The following is a 20,249-nucleotide window of genomic DNA, read 5'->3' on the forward strand; positions in this document are numbered from 1 at the left end:
TTGCTTTCGTCTTTAATAAATGGCAAAATTATATGTATACCAAAGAATTGTTTTAAAATAAATTTATTTATCATTTATTATTACTAAATGTTTGATTTGTATACCTATTTTATATACCTATATACCCAGGGTTTTGCAAAAATTTCTCGCGCAAAAAGGGGTCGCGAGTGGAAAAAGTTTAAGAAACTCTGGGCTAGAGAATGGACAGAGAACCTTTTCTCCCTCTCCCAAAATACTAAAACAAAATACTAATACTAACACTAAGATTTCATCCAATGAAATTGATGGTCAGTAGATTTAGGACAGACAAAAAGAAATACTTTTTTACTCAATGAGTGATTAAAATATGGCATTTGCTACCCAGGGATGCAGTGATTGCCACAGGCATAGGCATCTTTAAAAGGTAATTAGGTTCATGGTTACCAAAGGAAACCTCTGCATCCAGAGGCAGTAAACTTCTGAAAACCAGTGCTAGGGGAGGCTACATCAGCCTCGGCTTCTATGCCCTACTGTTGGACCTCCAGAGTAAATGGTTGGCCACGGAGTGAGATAGGTTGCTGGGCTAAATGGACCACGGGTCTGATCCAGCAGGGTGGCTCTTCTGTTCTTAAATTGTTACTTTCCTGTTTGCAGTCTTGATGTCCTGTAACATTTCTCTTTATTGAAGCTGCTTCTTTGGAAAGAAAACAAGTATGCTTCAGAGGGAAAAAATGTGTAAGGGTGCCCTTGTGCAAGAGGTTAAGCCAGGTGATACTTTGTCATTCTGATGAGTCTTGCAGTGATGGAGCTTGCTGCTTTTTGTTAAATGGGTTGGTAGAAAACAGTGGTGTTCTGTATGAATAATACTTGATTAATGGTGCAATTCTGCATGATGTTATTGCGGCCTAACCACATTTATTTTGATGGGCTTACGACTGAAGTATCTCTTTGTAGAATTGCACTGCCAGTGTATTGACTTTGATCTGATATGGCTTCTGCAAATGATTTTTTTTAAGATATGACAGTGATGCTGAAATGTTAATCCCTTTTAAGTAATTTTCCTTTTTTTTTTTTTAAAGCTGTGAATTTTAAAATTTAATTGCTTAAATACTGTTAACTTTCAGCGAGCTTTTTCAATGGATGATCGCATTGCTTGGACACACATTACTATTCCTGAATCACTGAAGCAAGGAAAAGTAGAAGACGAATGGTATAGCCTAAGTGGAAGACAGGGAGATGACAAAGAAGGAATGATTAATCTGGTCATGTCTTATACAGTAAGTTAAATATAATGTATGTGAAATCTTTGTGATTTCTACCTCTCATTTAAAATTATTTGTTTGAAAAACCACACGATATTGGCTTGGATTAAAAGTAGCATGAGTGGAATTTAGCAAGAAGAGCAGAACACCGCCCCACTTTTGCTGGCACTACAAAGCTTTGGACCCAAGCCATTGATATGCTTGTTTGCTTGAATGTAATGAATTGTATGTTTATTTCTACATCATGTATTGACTTCCCAAAAAAAATTTTTTGCTGTAAAGTCACAACTGATTTATGGTGACCCTGAGGGGTTTTCAAGGCAAGAGACATTCAGAAGTGATTTACCATTGCTTGCCTCTGCTTAGCAACCTTGGACTTCCTTGGAGGTCTCCCATCCAAGTAGTAACCAGAGCCCACTCTCCTTAGCTTCTGAGATCTGATGAGATTAAACTAGCCTGGGCTATCCAGGTCAGGGCCAAAGCTACACTTCTTAATATGGATCCCATACATATGAGGGCAAGAGGGTTGCTGGTAATTTTTATCTGGAGATTGTATGATTACAGCAGCAATAATATTGAGCAAGATTAATTTGAGGAGCCAAAAAAACTTCTTGCATGTTCATCTGTAATGGTCTTGGACCGTATTAAACTAAATCTGAATCTGATGAACAGAGCGATCCTGAAGGGGGGAATGGCCTTAGGAGCTGGCATCACCCCTGTGCCAGCAGTAGTGCCACTTGCGCCAGCTAAATGGGCACTAACACTGGGCCACTGGGGAGCCATGCGGCAGCGCCACACATGGATGTGGTACAGCTGCTGCGGCATTTCTCCGGAGCAAGGACTCATGCTGGTGCCAAAAGGGGCATTCCCAGTTGCGGGGCTTGCTTAAGTCAGCTCCCTGATCCCTTTCGCCCCAGGAACACCCCCTTTTGCTGGCACGAACTTGTGCCTTCAAAAATGGTGCTGCTGCCCGTGCTCAAGTTTGAAGTATTGAAATGAAGGAGCACATCTACAGTTTTTGTAGATCCTTAAGAATATGAATTACATGGTAAGTTGATTAATAATGAAAATTGGGGATTTGTAATGGGAGGGGGGAGGGAAGTCAGCATGGTATAGCCCGATCTCATCAGATCTCGGAAGCTAAGGAGGGTCAGCCCTGATTCGTATTTGGATGGGAGACCACCAAGGAATACCAAGGTTGCTATGCAGAGGAAGGCATCGGCAAACCACCTCTGTTGGTCTCTTGCCTTGAAAACCCCATAAAGGGTCACCATAAGTTGGCTACGACTTGGCAGCACTTTATATACACACACACACACAATAGGATGGGGGAAAATATCCCACTTTTTCTATTGGTTGAAAACTATTGTAAATGATATACACTATACCTTTATTTCTGAGAGGTATAACTTTGTATGCAGCTGTTATGCTAGAAGCTCTCTGTTTTCCCCATTTTATTCTTTCTGATGTGAAGCCAAGCTCAGATTGCCTAGAATCGGTCACACAAGCCTAGCTTAATTTGGGGGAGGTGGGGCGGTCTATTTATAGGTTGTAATAGTGCCTTTGAAATGCCAAGTCAGGGACACTCCTGTTGATTTTCATGGGAAGTGGTACTTTATATTGACTGCTTCTAGAAATTGCCTGCTGTACTCAATAGTACACAGTAACTGGCAGAAGCTGAAAAGGATTTTTTTGCAGGCTCCTTGCTGCTTGGTTTATGTTCCTGGAATAGTTTCCTAAGCATGCATTGTCTGTTATCCTTTGATATCCAGTCCTTACCTGCTGCCATGATGATGCAACCACAGCCTGTGGTCCTGATGCCCACAGTGTATCAGCAAGGAGTTGGATACGTGCCTATAACAGGTATGTTCCCCATCTTTCTTTTTAATGTGAGTTTTGAGAAACAATATAAAGTTTTCAGACTAGATACTCTGTTTTAAAAGCTCAATATCTCAGACAACAGAGAATGACTCAGCTTATAATTAGCGGTTCTCCAGATCTAAGCAGTCATCCTCTGTTCTCTGGGGTTTCTAGCTTTGAAAACAGAGTATCTAGTCTGCAACTTTATATTTTAAAGATGAATTTGAATGCTCAGGCTGTGTACAAGTAATTCTAACACTGCCTCTAACTGTGTTTTGAAAACATATCATTCTGTGTGGTACCTACATTCATTTTTTTTAATAGCACTTGACTAAGCCAGGAGATGCTTGCAGTCCAGTCTGGTCATGTTTGCCAGTATATTGATGTCTGTTAGACTAGGGAGCTATAACTAAGAAAGGAGAGAATTGTGACTAGCCCCTGTGCAGCCAAGCATCTTCCATCCTCTTTGCAAGTTGTCAAGTTACCCCTGCCACTGGTGCCATAGTGGTATGCTCCTCCCATTGACGTTCCAAAATGATTGTGCGCAGCCGCCAGTGACTTTCTCCCATTGATCTCTTCCAGTCATTCAGTCCCTAAACTCTTCTAATGCTGCTATTGGAGAATAATCTGAACCTAGAATAGGCAATATTTTGAGTTCCTCAAAGTCTGAAACTTGTTGGTGTATCTATAATAAACCATGTGCTGTAATGCTATTGTTAGCACACACAAAAAATTAACTGAAATGCATATTGCATTTGTCATGCCTGCACTTTTTCACTTTTGAGGTGTGTGCAGTGAGCCTGTATATTCCTGCATTTTCCAGACTTCTGGTAGCTGTGGTTCACTGTAAAATATATTAAAAATTAGAGGGATACTTTTATGCTGACATCTGGTTGTTGACTTTTTAGATTTGTTTAAGAGACAATGATTTGTTTCAATTGTTTTATTTCTGCTCACCACTTCTAACCATGTAATTTTTACAGTATTTATATTACCGGTAGCTAACTGAGTTTGCAGTCTCTTTTGTGCAGGGGCAATTTTGCCTCAGTTGCAGTTGACTTGGCGGAGCCAAGACTAGTTCAGCTAATCACCTAGTGGTGGATAGGACAATCTTCTCTCTGGATTAAGAAGTCTGGATTCACTGGAACATTGAATTATAGTATCAAGTCAAGTTTATTAATATGGTCGACTGACCGATCACGTGCCAACACATCAGAATTTCCAGACACAATAGTATTGCAAAATTATAGTGATTTACTGCACAGTTTGGGAATTACTGGTTTATTACCAGGCAGCTCCTGCTCTTTTCCCACATGGCTGCTTCATTTGTAGCATATCAGTCCAAAAGAGGGATTTTGCTCAAGTGCTTCCTGAAGGAACTTTCGTACATGCTTCAAGCCTCAAACTCCAGAAGAGTAACTGTGTTAGGCTGATGCAGTTAACATGGACTCTTGCAGCACCTTTAAGGGCAAACGTTTCTTGTAGTATACGCTTTTATGGGCTACAGATGTTGGATGTGCTCAGATAGATAGATGGAGGCAGTTTACATTTAAAGCCTCATGTAAAAAATGACACCACCTTCATAGATGCCAGAAGTGCTATTGATACATAACAGTGTGCAGAGATAAAAATTGTACACAGTGGGGTTGAAAGGCTACATAATGTAATAGTTGCTCTTAAGAGCCCAAGTATATGCTAGTATGATGAACACAGCCTCATTATTAGTGATTAGCTTTCTGGCAATGCACTGGTGCTTTAGTACTTGTAGTAGGGGGAAAGCCCGGGGGCCTGATTTAAGCCTAGAGTGAACAGAATCAGGTTCTCTGATAAACTATAGCACACCAGTTTACTAGACTGTTACACTTGAAGTTTCATGTTGATTTTGCTTGTTGTTCTTTTATGTCTGTGTACTGAAATGCACCTTTGTGGGTTCTGACATCAGCTCACTTGCATATCCCATATATATTTCCCTTTATCACTGCTGTTTCTGTCATTTATATTCCACTTTGTGCTGCTTTGGTTAGGAAAAAGCCATATCAATTCTGTCCTTCACTTAAGCCAGGAATGCCCAGTGTGGCCCAGGAGCTGGCTCTAACCCCATCCCCAACACTGTTTTTTTCCTGCGGCTTCTTCCACCCATCCCCAAGCCTCAGTTGACCTATATGATGCCACTTCTCACCTGGCCAAGAGGGAGCCGTAACTATTAGATGAGAAGCCCCCACTTCCGGCTGCTTTGACCTGACCAGTGTTGCTTCCTGAATTACATTCCATGTGAAGCGGTGCTGGCTGCTCCAAGAAGGTGTGAGTTGCATTCATGTGTGGGAGTTCTTCCCACTGGGAATTACATAATCATTCTTGAGGCCGTGCATTGCCACAGAGACCTCCGGCCCATGCTGCTTTTAGACCAGCTACTCTGGTTCCCCAAGCCCAACAGAAAAGCGCCGGCTGTCTCAAAAGCATATGAAATGCTTCTACTCATTTATGTCCTTGTCTCACTAGGAAATAGGAGATTGTGATATTGTAATGGCAGCTGGGGTGATTTGCTATTTCCTGATGGGGAAGGGCACGCACCAATAGGGGAAGAAGGAGCAGGCCAGGTTCTTCAGACTGGGTTCTAGACCCTCTCTCGTTGAGGTTGGGTGACAACGTTGCCATGTTGCTTTCAGAGGGTTTTGGGAATTTGCTAACCCAAGCTGAAGAAGTTGGTCATCAGCAACCTGAAACAGTTACCTGTTGTGCATGTTACCATTTATAGATCTCACAGCTCATACTTAATGCCCAGAAAGACAGCCTTTAAAATGATTAAGTAAAGGTAGTCCCCTGTGCAAGCACCGGGTCATTACTGACCCATGGGGTGACGTCACATCCCAGTGTTTACTAGGCAGTCTGTGTTTACAGGGTGGTTTGCCATTGCCTTCCCCAGTCTTCTACCCCTAGTGTGAATTCAGAAAGGGTCAATGCTCAAGTTTGAACAAGATGCAGATGTCCTGTCTAGCTCTGCAGTCTTTCTTTAGATAACACGTTGCAAATGACCTTTGGCCATTTTGTTCCAGTGAATGGTAATCCAAGTGATAATTGAGGAGAGCAGTTAATAAATATCTAGTTCTCAGTAAATACTCCCTTGCATGGCTTTAATAATACATCTCTTGTTTGTGGCAGGTTCAAGACTTTGAGTCTCTTGTTTTGTGCAGCAGCTCCGACAGCGCACACCACAACAGTTTTTACTTAGCGATAGGCGTGTATAATGAAAGGGAGGGCGTTTCCATGGACTTTTAAGAACAAGCTACGCCTGTCTTCTAAATTCATCTTGCAAACTGGTGAGCAGAATTTAGGTGTGAGGTTTGATAGTGCTTTGTTGATAGATGGAAAGGCTTACAAGCAAAGAAGTTGCCCAGTAGTTGGGGTTTAACCTGGGCATGAGGAATGGATAAAGAATTATGTTGGGCTATGGTGGGTTATAGATTAAATCAAGCCTGAACTGACCCTAGAAGCTAAAATGACTAAACTGAGGCTATTGTAATTTGGTCACATTATGAGAAGACAAGAGTCACTAGAAAAGACAGTCATGCTAGGAAAAGTTGAAGGTAGCAGGAAAAGAGGAGGACCCAACAAGAGATGGATTGACTCAATAAAGGAAGCGCTCAATTTGCAAGATCTGAGCAAGGCTGTCAAAGATAGGATGTTTTGGAGGACATTGATTCATAGGGTCGCCATGAGTCGGAGGCGACTTGACGGCACTTATCACACACACACACACACACACACACACGGTGCAAAAAGGCAGGAGAAGGTCTACTAAGAAATGGGGAGGGATTGCATGAGATGCCATTTGGTGGGTCTTGAAATGATTTAGAATAATATTTGTGCAAGTTGGCCTGTATGGCTAGAAACTTGATTGTGAGGGTCAGATTCGGCAAACCACCCAAAGTGTTTGCTAGTGGGAAGCAACCTTGGGCAATCCTCCCCAAATGTTTGGGTCTCCCCTGTTTGATGGGTCATGCATTCAAATTGGTGAGGGATGCTAATGATCCAGGAAACAGAATCAGACCATGAAGTATGATGTCGAGACGACAGATACCAAGCTGAAGGTATAGACACTAAAGGGGCGGGATTAGTAGTGTGGCAGGAAAAGGTGAGCAGAGGCAGAGTCAAAAAGAAGCCATGCAGATCAAACTGTGCTGGAAAGGATAAACACCAAAGATGTTTGAATGAGGGCATTTTGGAATATTAGCATTTTTACAGTTATTATTCTGGGGCTAATTTCAAATAATACTAGTGCCCCAGAAAACCAGAGAATATTCTCCATGGCAGCCACCCTCATACCTGCACACAATTTATTGTTTGTTTGTTTGTTTGTTTGTTTCATTTATATCCCACCCAAAAGGGGTTGACATTGTTCTCCTCTCCGCCATGTGATCCTCACAACAACCCTGTGGGGTAGGTTAGGCTGAGAATGTGTGACTGGCCGAAGGTCAGCAAGCTCCCATGGCAAAGTGGGCATCAAACCTGGGTCTCAAAGATCCCAATCCAACGTTCTAACCACTACACCACACTGCCCCTCACACTTTCCTCCTCACACTTTCAAAGCAGGCAGTGGTGGGTGAGGTGCAGACATGGGGCAGAGCGTACTCGGTCCCGTAGGCCCATGATTCTCAAAAACTCCAGGCAATTTAGCCATGTAATTCTTATCACTGTAATTTAGCCCTGTAATTCCTATTGGTAGGAGCTTTAAAAAGTACAATCTTTGTAAGTCTCCTAGAATTCACTAGTGCATCTGAAAAATAAAGAAACTAGCCACTAGGTGTCATCATGCTCTTGTAGTTATGGCCCAAATAATCTGATGATTGAAATGAGTTCTGTGTTCCTTTTTTATAGGAATTAAGGATTTGATGTGAAAAACCTCTTCAGTAGAATTTAAGTAGTTTTTGGATAACTGCTTTGATGATGATTTTCCTTAAACAGTTCTGAAGTGTTTGTGGTCTCTTGTTCTTCAGCCCCCTTGGGTTTTAACAGATATGTTCCCTTAGGTTATGTATCATCAGAACCTTGCTTCTTTCTTTAATGTGAGGAAAGTATATGTGTGTGTGTGTGTGTGTAAAAGAGCCCCGTGGTGCAGAGTGGTAAAGCTGCAGTACTGCAGTCCAAGCTCTGCTCACGACCTGAGTTCGATCCCAACAGAAGTTGGTTTCAGGTAGCCGGCTCAAAGTTGACTCAGCCTTCCATCCTTCCGAGGTAGGTAAAATGAGAACCCAGCTTGCTGGGGGTAAAGGGAAGGTGACTGGGGAAGGCACTGGCAAACCACCCTGTAAAAAAAAAGTCTGCCTAGAAAACGTCGGGATGTGACGTCACCCCACGGGTCAGGAGTGACCCGGTGCTTGCACAGGGGACCTTTACCTTTTTATATGTGTGTGTGTGAGAGAGAGCAACTCTTTGTTATTTAGGATTTTTGCTAAGAAATATTCTCAGGAAGGCTGTAGAAGAGTCTGGGCTACTGACTGGTGAAAAGCAAGATTAAGGGACAAACAGAAGCAAAAGAACCAATTTTGGGGGGATAATGTGTAGAGTAGTGTATAGAATAAAGGTAAGCGGACAGCTGGATCTGAAAGAGTTTATACGTTCCCTGTGAACCAACTACAGTAATCATGCTGCCAGTTATTGGCTGTCCCTCCCCTCCTCCAGTTAGGGTGGCCAGCCTGGTATTGACCAGAGCCCAGGCCTTTTCCATCATGGCTCCCACTATATGCAGTGGGATTCCTGAAGAGGTGAAGGGGGCCCCCTTGTTGATGATCTTTAGGAGGCACTGCAAGTCTTGCTTGTTGCCCAGGGGTTTTGAGGGGGGGGCAGCTATTTGGTTTTGACCTGTAATGTTTTGCTCTGAAATGTTCTAATTATCACGTGTAAGCTGCCTTGAGTCAAGAGGAAAGGTGAAGTGAGAGAAAAGTACTAAGTTTGGGATGATGTGGTGGCCATTATCAGAGAGGAACCTTTGAACAGCATGTGATGGCATTAAGTAAATGTAGAACACTGAGGTGTGGGTCAAAATATTCTTAGTATTGCATGTGGCTATTTAAAATGTCACACGGAATCATGCAGTCTGAGGTCTAAAGTTTAACACCATCAGAATTCTACCCAACTTTCTTTCTCGGGGATACTTCCTGGCAAAAAGTAGAATAATGTGTTTTCCATCTCTTGTTCCTTTTCCCACACTCGCATTTGTCCTCAGGGCTTGAGTACTTTGCTCTGGGTAAGTTGTCTTAACTCTTTTTTGCATTCCATCCTACCGGAACAAGAATTCTGCATGCAAAATCATGCAAAATGCTTTTTATTTTATGCAGTGTGCTGCGGTACAAGACATTGCAGGTGGATGTCACAATACCCAAGACTTCAATATGATCTATTTTAACATATTGCATTTGAGAGGGGAATAGTTGTGTTGGTAAACATGTGGGACAATTCCTTATAATGTGTCTGACAACTACAAACAATAGGTAATTGGATGAATGTCTACATTCTTATTATTTTTATCCAGAAAAGGGGTGGGGGGAGGTAGTTGTAAATTTCCTGCATAGTGCAGGGGGTTGGACTAGATGACCCTTGTGGTCCCTTCCAACTCCATGATTCTATGAATTGAAAATATTTGCAGTCTTTTTTCTCTCCCCACCCCTAGTTGTGTCTTCACATCAGTATAGCTAGTTGTCATAAGGGACGGAGTTCACTTTCCTTAGTGTTCATGTACATTCCATTAGTGAGAGTTATTTTTGAATACTTATATGATTAAATTGTGTTGTTGCATTTTTGTAAGGCATTGTTGCTGGTATGAAGATATAATAATGCAAGAACCTAATTAAGATACTTAGTGTATGTCTTTCTTCAGCTTGAGCCTCATATGCTGCTTTTGTGTAACAGAGAGAGTCCAGTTCTTATACAAAATGTGACTACAATGGGGTGAAGGTGCTAAAGTCGTTTCCAGGGTGCGGAGGTAAAAAGGAGTCTTATGGCATCTTAAACTTGTGTGAACCAGAGCCCACTTTATCAGATTAAGGAAGTTTGTCCTCATTTGGCACTGATACACTGGCATGGAGAGAAAGCTATGAACAATGGGGTCACAAGACAATGAAACACAAGAGAGTACAATCTGTCCCATTGCCATGTATGCCTCAGTTGAATGCCACTGTGTTTGCATATACAACTGAGACTTGCATATATATGTATACTATAGAAATATAGTGTGTTTGAGCTCATGCACGCACATGCACACACACATAGTAGCATATACTTATGTGATCTAGAGCCTACTGTGGGCATCTGATGACTACTGCCATGATTCCGCTTCTTATGCTTGTTGTTCCTCTGGCATTTGTGCTGATGGATTCACAGTGCCAGTAATGGTTGCAGGAAGTTAATGGTCAATATTTCTTTCACATCCATCCACTGGAAGGGCAGGGGTTGCTCTCGAACGAACATTTATATATACTCCTTTTAACAGATGTTGCGTTCTCAAAAAATAAGCTACAAATGTTTCTCCAGTTCCTTTTTAATATAACTCCAGAGTATCAACATTGCCCGTTCCACAAGTCTGTGCTGTTTCTAATGGGTTTTAATCCCCAGTGGATTGCATGACTTCCCTCTGTTTCTTCCCTCAGTGATGCATGTTTGTGTTTCAGGATGTCTTTTCACGGGCAGTCATGGTGTTGGTGCAGGGCTGTAGAGCAGTGCACACAATCATGGCCTTCTGTACCATTCTTCTCATGATGACATGCTGGTATGGCCTTTGTCACATAAGTTTTCATTCTTTGTTCTGGTGACCATTTTACCTCTAGGGATTCTGTAGAGGGAAGTGTAGGGATTGTTCTGCAGAACAAAACATTCTAAAAAATAGAGACAGTTAGGGATGACCACCATTTATTATCAAGGTTCTCCAGGGATGGGTTGTTGTTTTTTTTTAAAAAAATCTATATCTTTATTTTGCTTGCCTGCTAAATTTCATTCCATGTGCTTAATCTTTTTTTTTGTCAGATCATTGTAGATCATGCTCCTTTGAGAGTATTGTAAATATGCGTCTAGAGTAGGCTTACCAGGTCTCTGTGCTCCACCAGCGGGAGCTCTTCAGCAGTGTGTGACCCGCGCAACGTGCTCGCATACCCTGCACATTGTGTGTGTGTAACCCGCGCAACGTGATGCGGACGCTCTAGCAATCTCTGCCGAAACTCTGTGGTTTCCATAGAGTTTCAGCGGAGGTTGCTAGAGGGTCCGCGTCACTTCCGGGTAAAACCTAAAGTGATGTGGGCATGTGCACACGTTGCCCGCCAGCCCTCAGGTGGTCAGTGGGCAGCCCGGTGGATTGCCGGGATTTTACCCGCCGCCACTGGGCACTTGGCAACCCTAGTCTAGAGAGATTATCTAGAGAGGTTTACAAATGTGGAAAAAGCTGTTGGGCACTTGACCATTTGGAAAAAAGATAGCTGAAGTGCATACAGCAGATAAGTATGTTAATAGAAATCTGCAATGGTGTAGATACCAGCGGCAAGTCTGTCTCTTTTCATCCCCCTCTTTTAAATTAACATAGTTTCCTCCGAGCCGCTTTGAGTGTTTGATTACTTCATTTCCAGCTTGCCTTTCTCATTGTAATATGGGACTGGTGGATTCTCCCTGCAGACGGTTCAGTAAGCTCCAGTAAACCATCTCTTGCTCTGAGTTCACTGTGGGAGCAGTCCGCAGTTCCCACTTTCATATGAAGTATTACCTCCAGTTGGTTGATAAAGAAAAAAAAATTAACAGTGGGGCCCAAACGGCCATGAAATGTGAGAGGGGGCACTGTATGCTTTATGAGTCCAAATATATACAAGGAAAAATGAACAGTTCCCAGTTCCAGAGCTGAAAACTGGCTGCAGTTTTCTGCCTTTCTCCCTGCTGCTTTAATGTTGTGACTCAGTTGCTCCTGTGCTGGATCTGCTCTTCTGCACTGTTAGAATCTGAGTATTGTGACATCCTCGCTGTTCACTGCAGAATGAAATGTTCAGTTAAGTGTCTTAACAGAAATACTTTCTTGATCTACTAAGATGTTCTCATTGGACATAGGACGTAGTGGATGAGATAGTAAATGAATGAAACTCAGGTCTTTGCCTTGAGAATTCAGCTTGGCAGAAGGGTAGAAGAAAAACTTTTAAGTAAGCAATGGATATGCTGGTGAAAGTTGGATTTTTCTCCTGTTTGCGGCATTTATCAATGTACAAATATTTTGCCTGCGGAACAAATGGCTACCTTATTGTAGCTTTGTTTTTTCCTGTGAGACTGTGAAGGCACTTGACTGTACTAGAACATTTTTTAAAAAAATAACTAATGCTTTCTGTAAAATTTTGAATGCATTTATTTTTCATACTGTGTTTGCATTGCTTGTTGACAAACAGCCAGTATGCGCTATCAAGACGCCTTGTCACTTTACATGCACATTTCATTTTAAACGTCATTCTTTTATGCCTGAATGCTTTTAACTGCAGCAACGCCGGTGCCTTTGAGACCAAATCCATTTCATGAAATTTGAAATCAGTTCCTTGTAAGCCGGAAAGAACAGGGCGGAAACAGCGCTGGCGTGATGCTTTTTAATTCAGTTGGGCCATCTGGTAAATAATTAAAGAGTCTCCCTCTCCCTCCGCAAAAAGCACACTTTAATGTTGTATCTCCTGAATGTTGATATTCAGATTATTAGTTGATCCGTTAATTGGACAGAATGAGAAATGGAACAAATGAGACCAGGCCTCTTTTTTGGCCTAACACATCCCTTAAATACCGGAAACGAGCTTGTGAGTTCTATAGCTGGCAGGTATTCAAGTAAGTGTGGTTGTCAGTGTGCTAAGCTTTGTACTCTTTAACATTAACAGTAAATCCTCACCACAAACCTTTTCTAAGGGGAATTTACTTGTCACATAAGTCTGTAAGTAGTGAGTAGTATAACCTTACCACAAACCTTTTCTAAGAGTAATTTACTTGGCACTTAAGTCTGTCAGTAGTGAGTAGTATAACCTTTTAATCTAAAAGCAGAACGTGCAGTTGTTAAACATTGTTACATGCTCAACTGCAGTACATTCCAGTACAGTCTGTCTTGATATATTTGGATAAACGAGTCCTTTCGAGGAGGGGCCGTGGCTCAGTGGTAGAGCATCTGCTTGGCATGCAGAAGGTCCCAGGCTCGCTTCCCCGGCATCTTCAGTTAAAGGGACTAGGCAAGTAGGTGATGTGAAAGACTTCAACCTGAGACCCTGAAGAGCCGCTGCCAGTCTGAGTAGACAATACTGACTTTGATGGACCCAGGGTCTGATTCAGTATAAGGCAGCTTCATGTGTTCATGTGAACAATAGCCTGAAAGTGGCTTTTGCCATTACACAGAAATAGAACTGAAGTGTATACAACTCTGGTGTTAATATCTGTAATGGGAACTTTTCTAAGGTGAAATGTGTGGTCTTCACGTGTGTGTAGACGGTTTTTCCTCCCTGATGTTTGAAGTTGTCCTCGTAAAGCTGGATTGTGATCCTGTTGTTCATTTGTGGAGCTTACCTGAGAGAGAGTGTGGCTGCAGTCTTGCACTTCACAAGTGTTAGCTAAGAGCAAGCAGCTCCATAGAGGCTTGTGCCACTCTGGCTGAGGCCACCAAGCTTGTTGACAGGCTTTGTTGCTGCCTCGATTGCCACGTACACAGTAAGTATAAAATATTGCCATTGGGTACTTGCTACATTCACAGCAGTTTATCTGGACTAACTTAATTTCTACAAGGGACTGCCCACAGTCAAGATTGTCTAATATCACATAAATTAACTGATAATGTGCACCAAATCAATAAAAAGTGGAAAGTACATGCTTCCAAAATCTTGCAGAAATATTTAGACTTCTGCTCTGCAGCCTCAGATTGAAAGATGACAGGAAAACCTTAATGTCTTTTACCAGAAGTCAGTAGTGGGCGAAAATGCACGGTCGCTTTAGCCTCCTTTATTCCCTGTTTCAGCCAAGATTCAGCCAGGATCGAACGCATGCGTTTTCGCCGAACTGCGTTCAATCCTAGCTGAATCCTGGCTGAAACAGGGAATAAAGGAGGCTAAAGTAACCATGCATTTTCGCCCATTTACGGAAATCATTCTTGTGGCCTTATCGATGGTATAATCATAACAACTCTCGTATAGTACCTATTATGGTTGTTAATCATGCATTTACCTGTTAGCTGTTGAATGGAGCTTTTCCTTTGCTAAGTCTCCCAGCATGTTAAAAGGATTCCTTCTACCCATGAATGGATACTCTTCTATCTGCTGCAAAGTTACTGAGAGGTGCACTCTTTCTCTACTCTTTTCTTACCACCTTGTCTTTCCCTCTTTTCTGCCACTATCGCTGTGACCTAAGAGAAATGGTGTTGGTGACACTTTGTCCTTCTGCCGCTACCACATGGGAATCTGATTTTAGGACCAAGCCCCCCCCCCCCGCTTTGACTTATGTATGTTTATGCTTTTGTGGAAACAACATCACAAGGATACATCATTGATGGAGAAGGGAGAGTTTTACTTACTGCACACTTGGAATCAATGTTTTCTGTTGGTATAAGGGATAAGAATCCGCTGAATTGCAGTTTAAGTAACTTCCCAGGCATGATAGCATTTTGAAGCTGTACATCTTTTTTTCGCACTTCTCAGTTTTCCTGATCTTCCTATGTCTCTCCTTCCAGGAATGCCAGCTGTTTGTAACCCGGGCATGGTACCTGTGGCGGTGCCCCCTCCTGCAGTCAATCCTCAACATGTATGCAACGAAGAGGATCTAAAATCGATCCAGGACATGTTCCCCAACATGGACAGAGAAGTCATCCGTTCCGTTCTAGAAGCCCAGCTGGGGAACAAGGATGCAGCTATCAATTCCTTGCTTCAAATTGCGGAGGAATCCTAAATGCTTCTGTGCATTCCCCTTCTTCATTGTTATCCCTACTTTGATTTGCCAAGCCAGGGATTTAGATAGAGGAAGAATTTCCTGAGAAAGCATCCTGTCTGAAAGATTGTGGTCCCTTTTACTTTTGTTGTTGGACATTTGGACATTTGTTTTTACATATGATCTTTAGAAACCTCACCCATTTCTGGTAACATCAGTTCAGCTATTTATGGCTGCATTTCTGTGTGAAAGGTAGAGTTGAGGTACTGTAAGAGGTATCCATGCTGCTTCTTTCTCTCGCTTTCCCTGTTTGGGAGAGAACACACACATGTATGTGAACAGCAAGCATATTCGCCTGTTCAACACTATGCATTGTATGGGAGGGGGTAATATTGATAGAGAAAAGACTGCTATTCCAGAAAGTGCTGTTATCAGACGTTTTCAATAAATGGCCCCTTTGTGTCAGGCACACAGAATGCACACATAGTTCCCCAGGGCGGGGGTTGTTGCATCTGAACATTGCAGCAATTTGTAACAATTCTTAGTGTAGGCAAGCTGGTTTTCTAGTAGTCCCCCTAGTCTTTCTGATGAGGTTCCCACGCTCAACATATTGATTGGGTACTAATGCAATATATTTCGGTTTTCTACATTTAGGGCCAACTGCTCTCGTCTGCTGCGTTGCTGCGCTTCTGAAATTTGCAGCTACTAGTTTGTCAGGACACATACGTTAGAGGAAAAGGGTTGCTTCTAATGTTCTTTGTGTGTTTAGTTGCACTGCTCTTCTGCATTGATGTACATTTGAAAGAAAAGAGAATTTTACACCTGGGAACCTTTGGTAGTAATTCTTAATAAACATTCTTGTGATTAATTGGCAGAATGCTCTGAAAAGAAGCATATTGCTGAAGCAGGTGTGAATGGAATAGGATAGTTTTTTTCAGAATAAAAATTATTTTCAGGAGAATGTAGATTGTGGAAACTCAGTGGACCTTAAGTTCATCAGAGGCCAGAAATGTGAGTCTCATTTGTGTCAGTGGGAGGAGCCAACGTTAAAATATTCATTACCAAACATAAGAAGAGGGGAATCGTACAAATTCATTGGGATGTGTTTTACAGCATAGACCTGGAAGATGACAGATTATCTCCATTTTATCAGTGAGTTTGTTTGTTTGTGAAAGTATGGTGATGCACTTTAATATGCACATTTTTGTTATAATATGCAGCTTGGCTTTTTGCTGGTTTTGTAAAAAAAAATTAAGTACTTTCTATAATTCAGCCATACTTCATACTTCCCAAGGATTTGAACACAGCGCACAGGCATTCAAATTGGCTGTGAATTGTTTTGCTTTGGAAGAAGAGCTCATGGTTCCTGTCTTACGTGTTTTGTTTTGTTTTTTTGCTCCTCTCCGTTAAGCTTTTTGTTCTTTAAAAAAACATACTTTATGTCCACTTAATTATTTTCGCATATCACCTTGAATGCTCCTGGCATGGCCAGCTATAGTTCAAATATTTATTTTTTTATGATTAAAGTATACGTGGGAAAATAACTTTTAAATAGAGTACCAAAAATATGTGGGGTTTTTTTCTACTGTTTGATTTTTATAACTTAACTGTCCTCCTATTTGATTAGACTGGCATTTGTAAGTGTTAAATTCTTTTTCCCTTCCTCCGACTTTATGTCTTTTTAAATATATATTTACGGACACAGTCACTTGTGAGGTGGGTTTTTCACGCTACCTTCTCTAGAAAAAGTGTGTATCCATCATAAAATTAGCTTTGTCCCTTTCTTCATACTCCACAGAACTTCCAGATTAATATTAATATTTAATGATGTGCATTTGTCTCATTAGCACCATGGCAGGGTAACTCTTGTGGCATTACTCAAAAGATGTCAGGAATAATGATTTGTACATAAAATCTTCTACTGTAGTGTGATAGGAGTGGAATAAGGACTACATGATGGAATAAGGACTGCATGATGCAAAGAAACTACATTTCTAGTTGTTTCTGATTACTCTGGAGTAATTGCTTATAGTTTACGGATGACCTCAGATTGCCTATCTGATCCTTTTAGAGCTGAATTATAAACATATTCAAAACAATTCTGAGAATGAACTTTCACAATCAGGACATAGACATGGGAATGTTAAACTCAATCTAGTTTCTGGAAGGTTCCAAGATAGAAGACCCATGTAAAGCCTGGGAACGTTCAGTGATCCTTAAGTTGCATTTTTATATAATAAAGCAGAGAACTTTCATGGCTTGTGAGAAGTAAATTCATAGTTCATTCTATCTGTGTTCTATTATAATGAAGAAAATGACAATACACAATCTTTTGTGAAATTAATAGCTGGCATCCCTGGTTACTATATTTTCTTTGTTCTTAAAAGTAAAAAAAGGGGGTAAACTCAAGTATAGCCACACTCATATGCATATCTCTGCTGGGTTGCTGCCTGGGATAATAGCCTATCTAAAGCATGCAAAGGGTAAGCAAATACTTGGGAAACTACCATGGATTTCTGCTAGAATGGCCTTTCAAATACTTGTGAATCAGATTGGAGTGCAAGCAAGTTGCTAATGTACAGAACTGAAATGCACTAGTCTGTTTTTTAAACTAAATGCTGTGTTGCACACAATTCTTCATGTCTGTTTTCTGTATGCTTCTCTTAACAGAATAGCAAATTTGGCTTTGTACATCTCTGTAGCCCAGAAGCTGTTGTAGAATTCTAGTATTTGCTGAAAGTTGTTGGCACTAGCTTCAGTCCTGCCAAGATCCTGTGGTTGGCTAAATCCGGGAATATTTTTGTCTAGCTAGATGCTTTTCAACTTTTTTCTCTACTGCTGTTTGATGCGTGCTGATGGTACCAAGTGTTTCCATTTGCAGACATAACTGCTTGTGTTGGCTGACCTATAATACTGTGTAGGGGATGTTTTGCTCTAATTCTGAAGACATTGTTTTTTTTTACTGTATTGAGGTTGATATGTTTTGTCTCTTGCATTGTAAACTCTTCTTTTCCCCTTTCTATTTAATTTAATAAATGTGTACTATATATACAAGGCCGTGAAAATATGTAGTCCTTTACAGGAAGCATTGGGCATCTCAGCATAAGGAAATTCCAGAGGCTGGAAATTCTGTTAAAGACTATGCAAGTTACTTCAGCATATCATTTGTACATAATTAAGAAATAGCCCCCGCTGTGGTACAAGGTGGCTTTGACTCTTCCATTTGGTAATATTTGAACGAAATACCCATAAATTTGCTCGAAGGATGGCTCAGCCCAATGAATGTGGTCCCGTGAGTGATATGTTCCATTTGAATATGAGAAATCTGGGTTTAAATCCCCCTCCGCCATAATCACATTGGTATTTTGGGGGAAGTCATATTTGTGCTAAGAGCCCCATGGTGCAGAGTGTTAATCTGCAGTACTGCAGTCAAAAGCTTTGCTCACAACCTGAGTTCGATCCCGACGGAAGTCGGTTTCAGGTAGCCGGCTCAAGGTTGACTCAGCCTTCCATCCTTCCAAGGTTGGTGAAATGAGTACCCAGCTTGCTGGGAGTAAAGGGAAGATGACTGGGGAAGGCACTGGCAAACCACCCCGCAAACAAAGTCTGCCTTGGAAACATCGGGATGTGACGTCACCCCATGGGTCAGGAATGACCCGGTGCTTGCACAGGGGACCTTTACCTTTACCCATATTTGTGCTCCTAGTTTCCCAGTCAGTGCAATAAGAATAAATAACATTGCAAGTTTATTTTAAGGAAAGCAGTATGAAGATTTTAGATCACTTGGGATTCTGAGCCAAGTCAAGGAAGCTGCAAAAAGTAAAGAGGTTTCTTTTAAGAAGTGGAACATATGCCCCAGTGAATTGAGCAGAAATTACCACAGACACCGGTGAAATAAATAATTAGGCACGCAAAAAGAGAATTTGAGAAGCAGGTTGCAAAAAGCATCAAGGCAAACTATAAACAGCTCATTAAATATATCTGAAGCAGGAAACCAGCCAGAGAAGCCGTTGGGCCTTTGGATGACAAGGAATAAAGGGGTTGCTAAAAGAAGATAGGGAGATGGCAGAGAAACTCAATGAATTTTTTTGCTTCTGTGTTCACTGCGGAAAGTGTGGGGCATGAACCCATGCCACAGCCACTATTTTCATGAAGGGAGTCTGAAGAACTGAGTCAAGTTGAGGTGATGAGAGAGAATGTTGAGACCTGTTAGGGAAATTAAAAAATCAATGTGTCCAGGTCCTGATTGCATACACCCAAGAGTTTGTGTGTGTGTGTGCACGTGTGTGTCATTTTGCCATCAAGTCCCAGCTGACTTGCACCGACCCCATAGAGTTTTCAAAACAAGAGACATTCAGAGGTGGTTTGCCATTGCCTGCTTCCATGAGGGCTGAGAGAGTTCTAAGAGAAGAAGAAGAAGAAGAGTTGGCTTTTCTATGCCGACCTTCTCTACCACTTAAGGAAGATTCAAACTGGCTTACAATCACCTCCCCCCACAATAGACACCCTGTGAGGTAGGCGAGGCTGAGAGAGTGTGACTAGCCCAAGGTCACCCAGCTGGCTTTGTGTGTAGGAGCGGGGAAACAAATCCAGTTCCCCAGATTAGCCTCCGCCGCTCATGTGGAGGAGTGGGGAATCAAACCTGGTTCTCCAGATCAGACTCCACCGCTCCAAACCACCGCTCTTAACCACTACACCACCCCGGCATCCCAAGGTCACCTAGCAGGCTTCATGTGGAAAACCTGGTTTTCCAGATTAGAGTCTGCCACTCTTCACCACCACGCTGGCTCTCTTTAAAACTAAATTCAACCACTGCATTGGGACACTGGAGAGGAGAAAATATTAAACTGATTTTTAGGAAGGGGTCCAGAGGAGAACCAGGAAATTACAGGCCAGTTTCCCTAATGTCTGTCCCAGGCAAATTAGCAGAAATGATAAAGATTAAATTACTAGGCACATAGAAGAACAAAGCCTGCGGAGGGAATATCAGCATGGCTTCTGCAAAGGGAAGTCCTGCCTCACCAGTCTTTTGACGTTCTTTGAAAAAATGAACAAACATGTAGATAACAGTGACCTGGGCAACAGTGTGGGAGATGACCTTTTAATCTTTGACAAGCAAACATCTGTGAATAAATGGTGCTAAGATTCCACTATTCTAAATCACTCATACAGAACCAGTGTGGTGTAGTGGTTAAGGTGTCGGACTAGGATCTGGGAAACCCAGGTTCGAATCCCCACTCTGCCACGGAA

The 20,249-nt window shown here is 41.8% G+C and overlaps 1 protein-coding gene across 1 annotated transcript in view; it reads left to right on the plus strand.

The window, feature by feature from the left end:
* TOLLIP (toll interacting protein) overlaps positions 1-15,165 on the plus strand; it is a 29,148-nt gene extending 13,983 nt beyond the window's left edge. Inside the window, exons 4-6 of the mRNA XM_056851741.1 lie at positions 1,104-1,256; positions 3,014-3,104; positions 14,806-15,165. Coding sequence (XP_056707719.1) covers positions 1,104-1,256; positions 3,014-3,104; positions 14,806-15,020 — 459 coding nt within the window. The 3' untranslated portion in view covers positions 15,021-15,165. The remainder of the gene's footprint in view (positions 1-1,103; positions 1,257-3,013; positions 3,105-14,805) is intronic.
* Positions 15,166-20,249: the final 5,084 nt, after the last annotated feature.

Source organism: Euleptes europaea, chromosome 6, assembly GCF_029931775.1.
Source record: "Euleptes europaea isolate rEulEur1 chromosome 6, rEulEur1.hap1, whole genome shotgun sequence".
Taxonomy (NCBI): Eukaryota; Metazoa; Chordata; class Lepidosauria; order Squamata; family Sphaerodactylidae; genus Euleptes; species Euleptes europaea.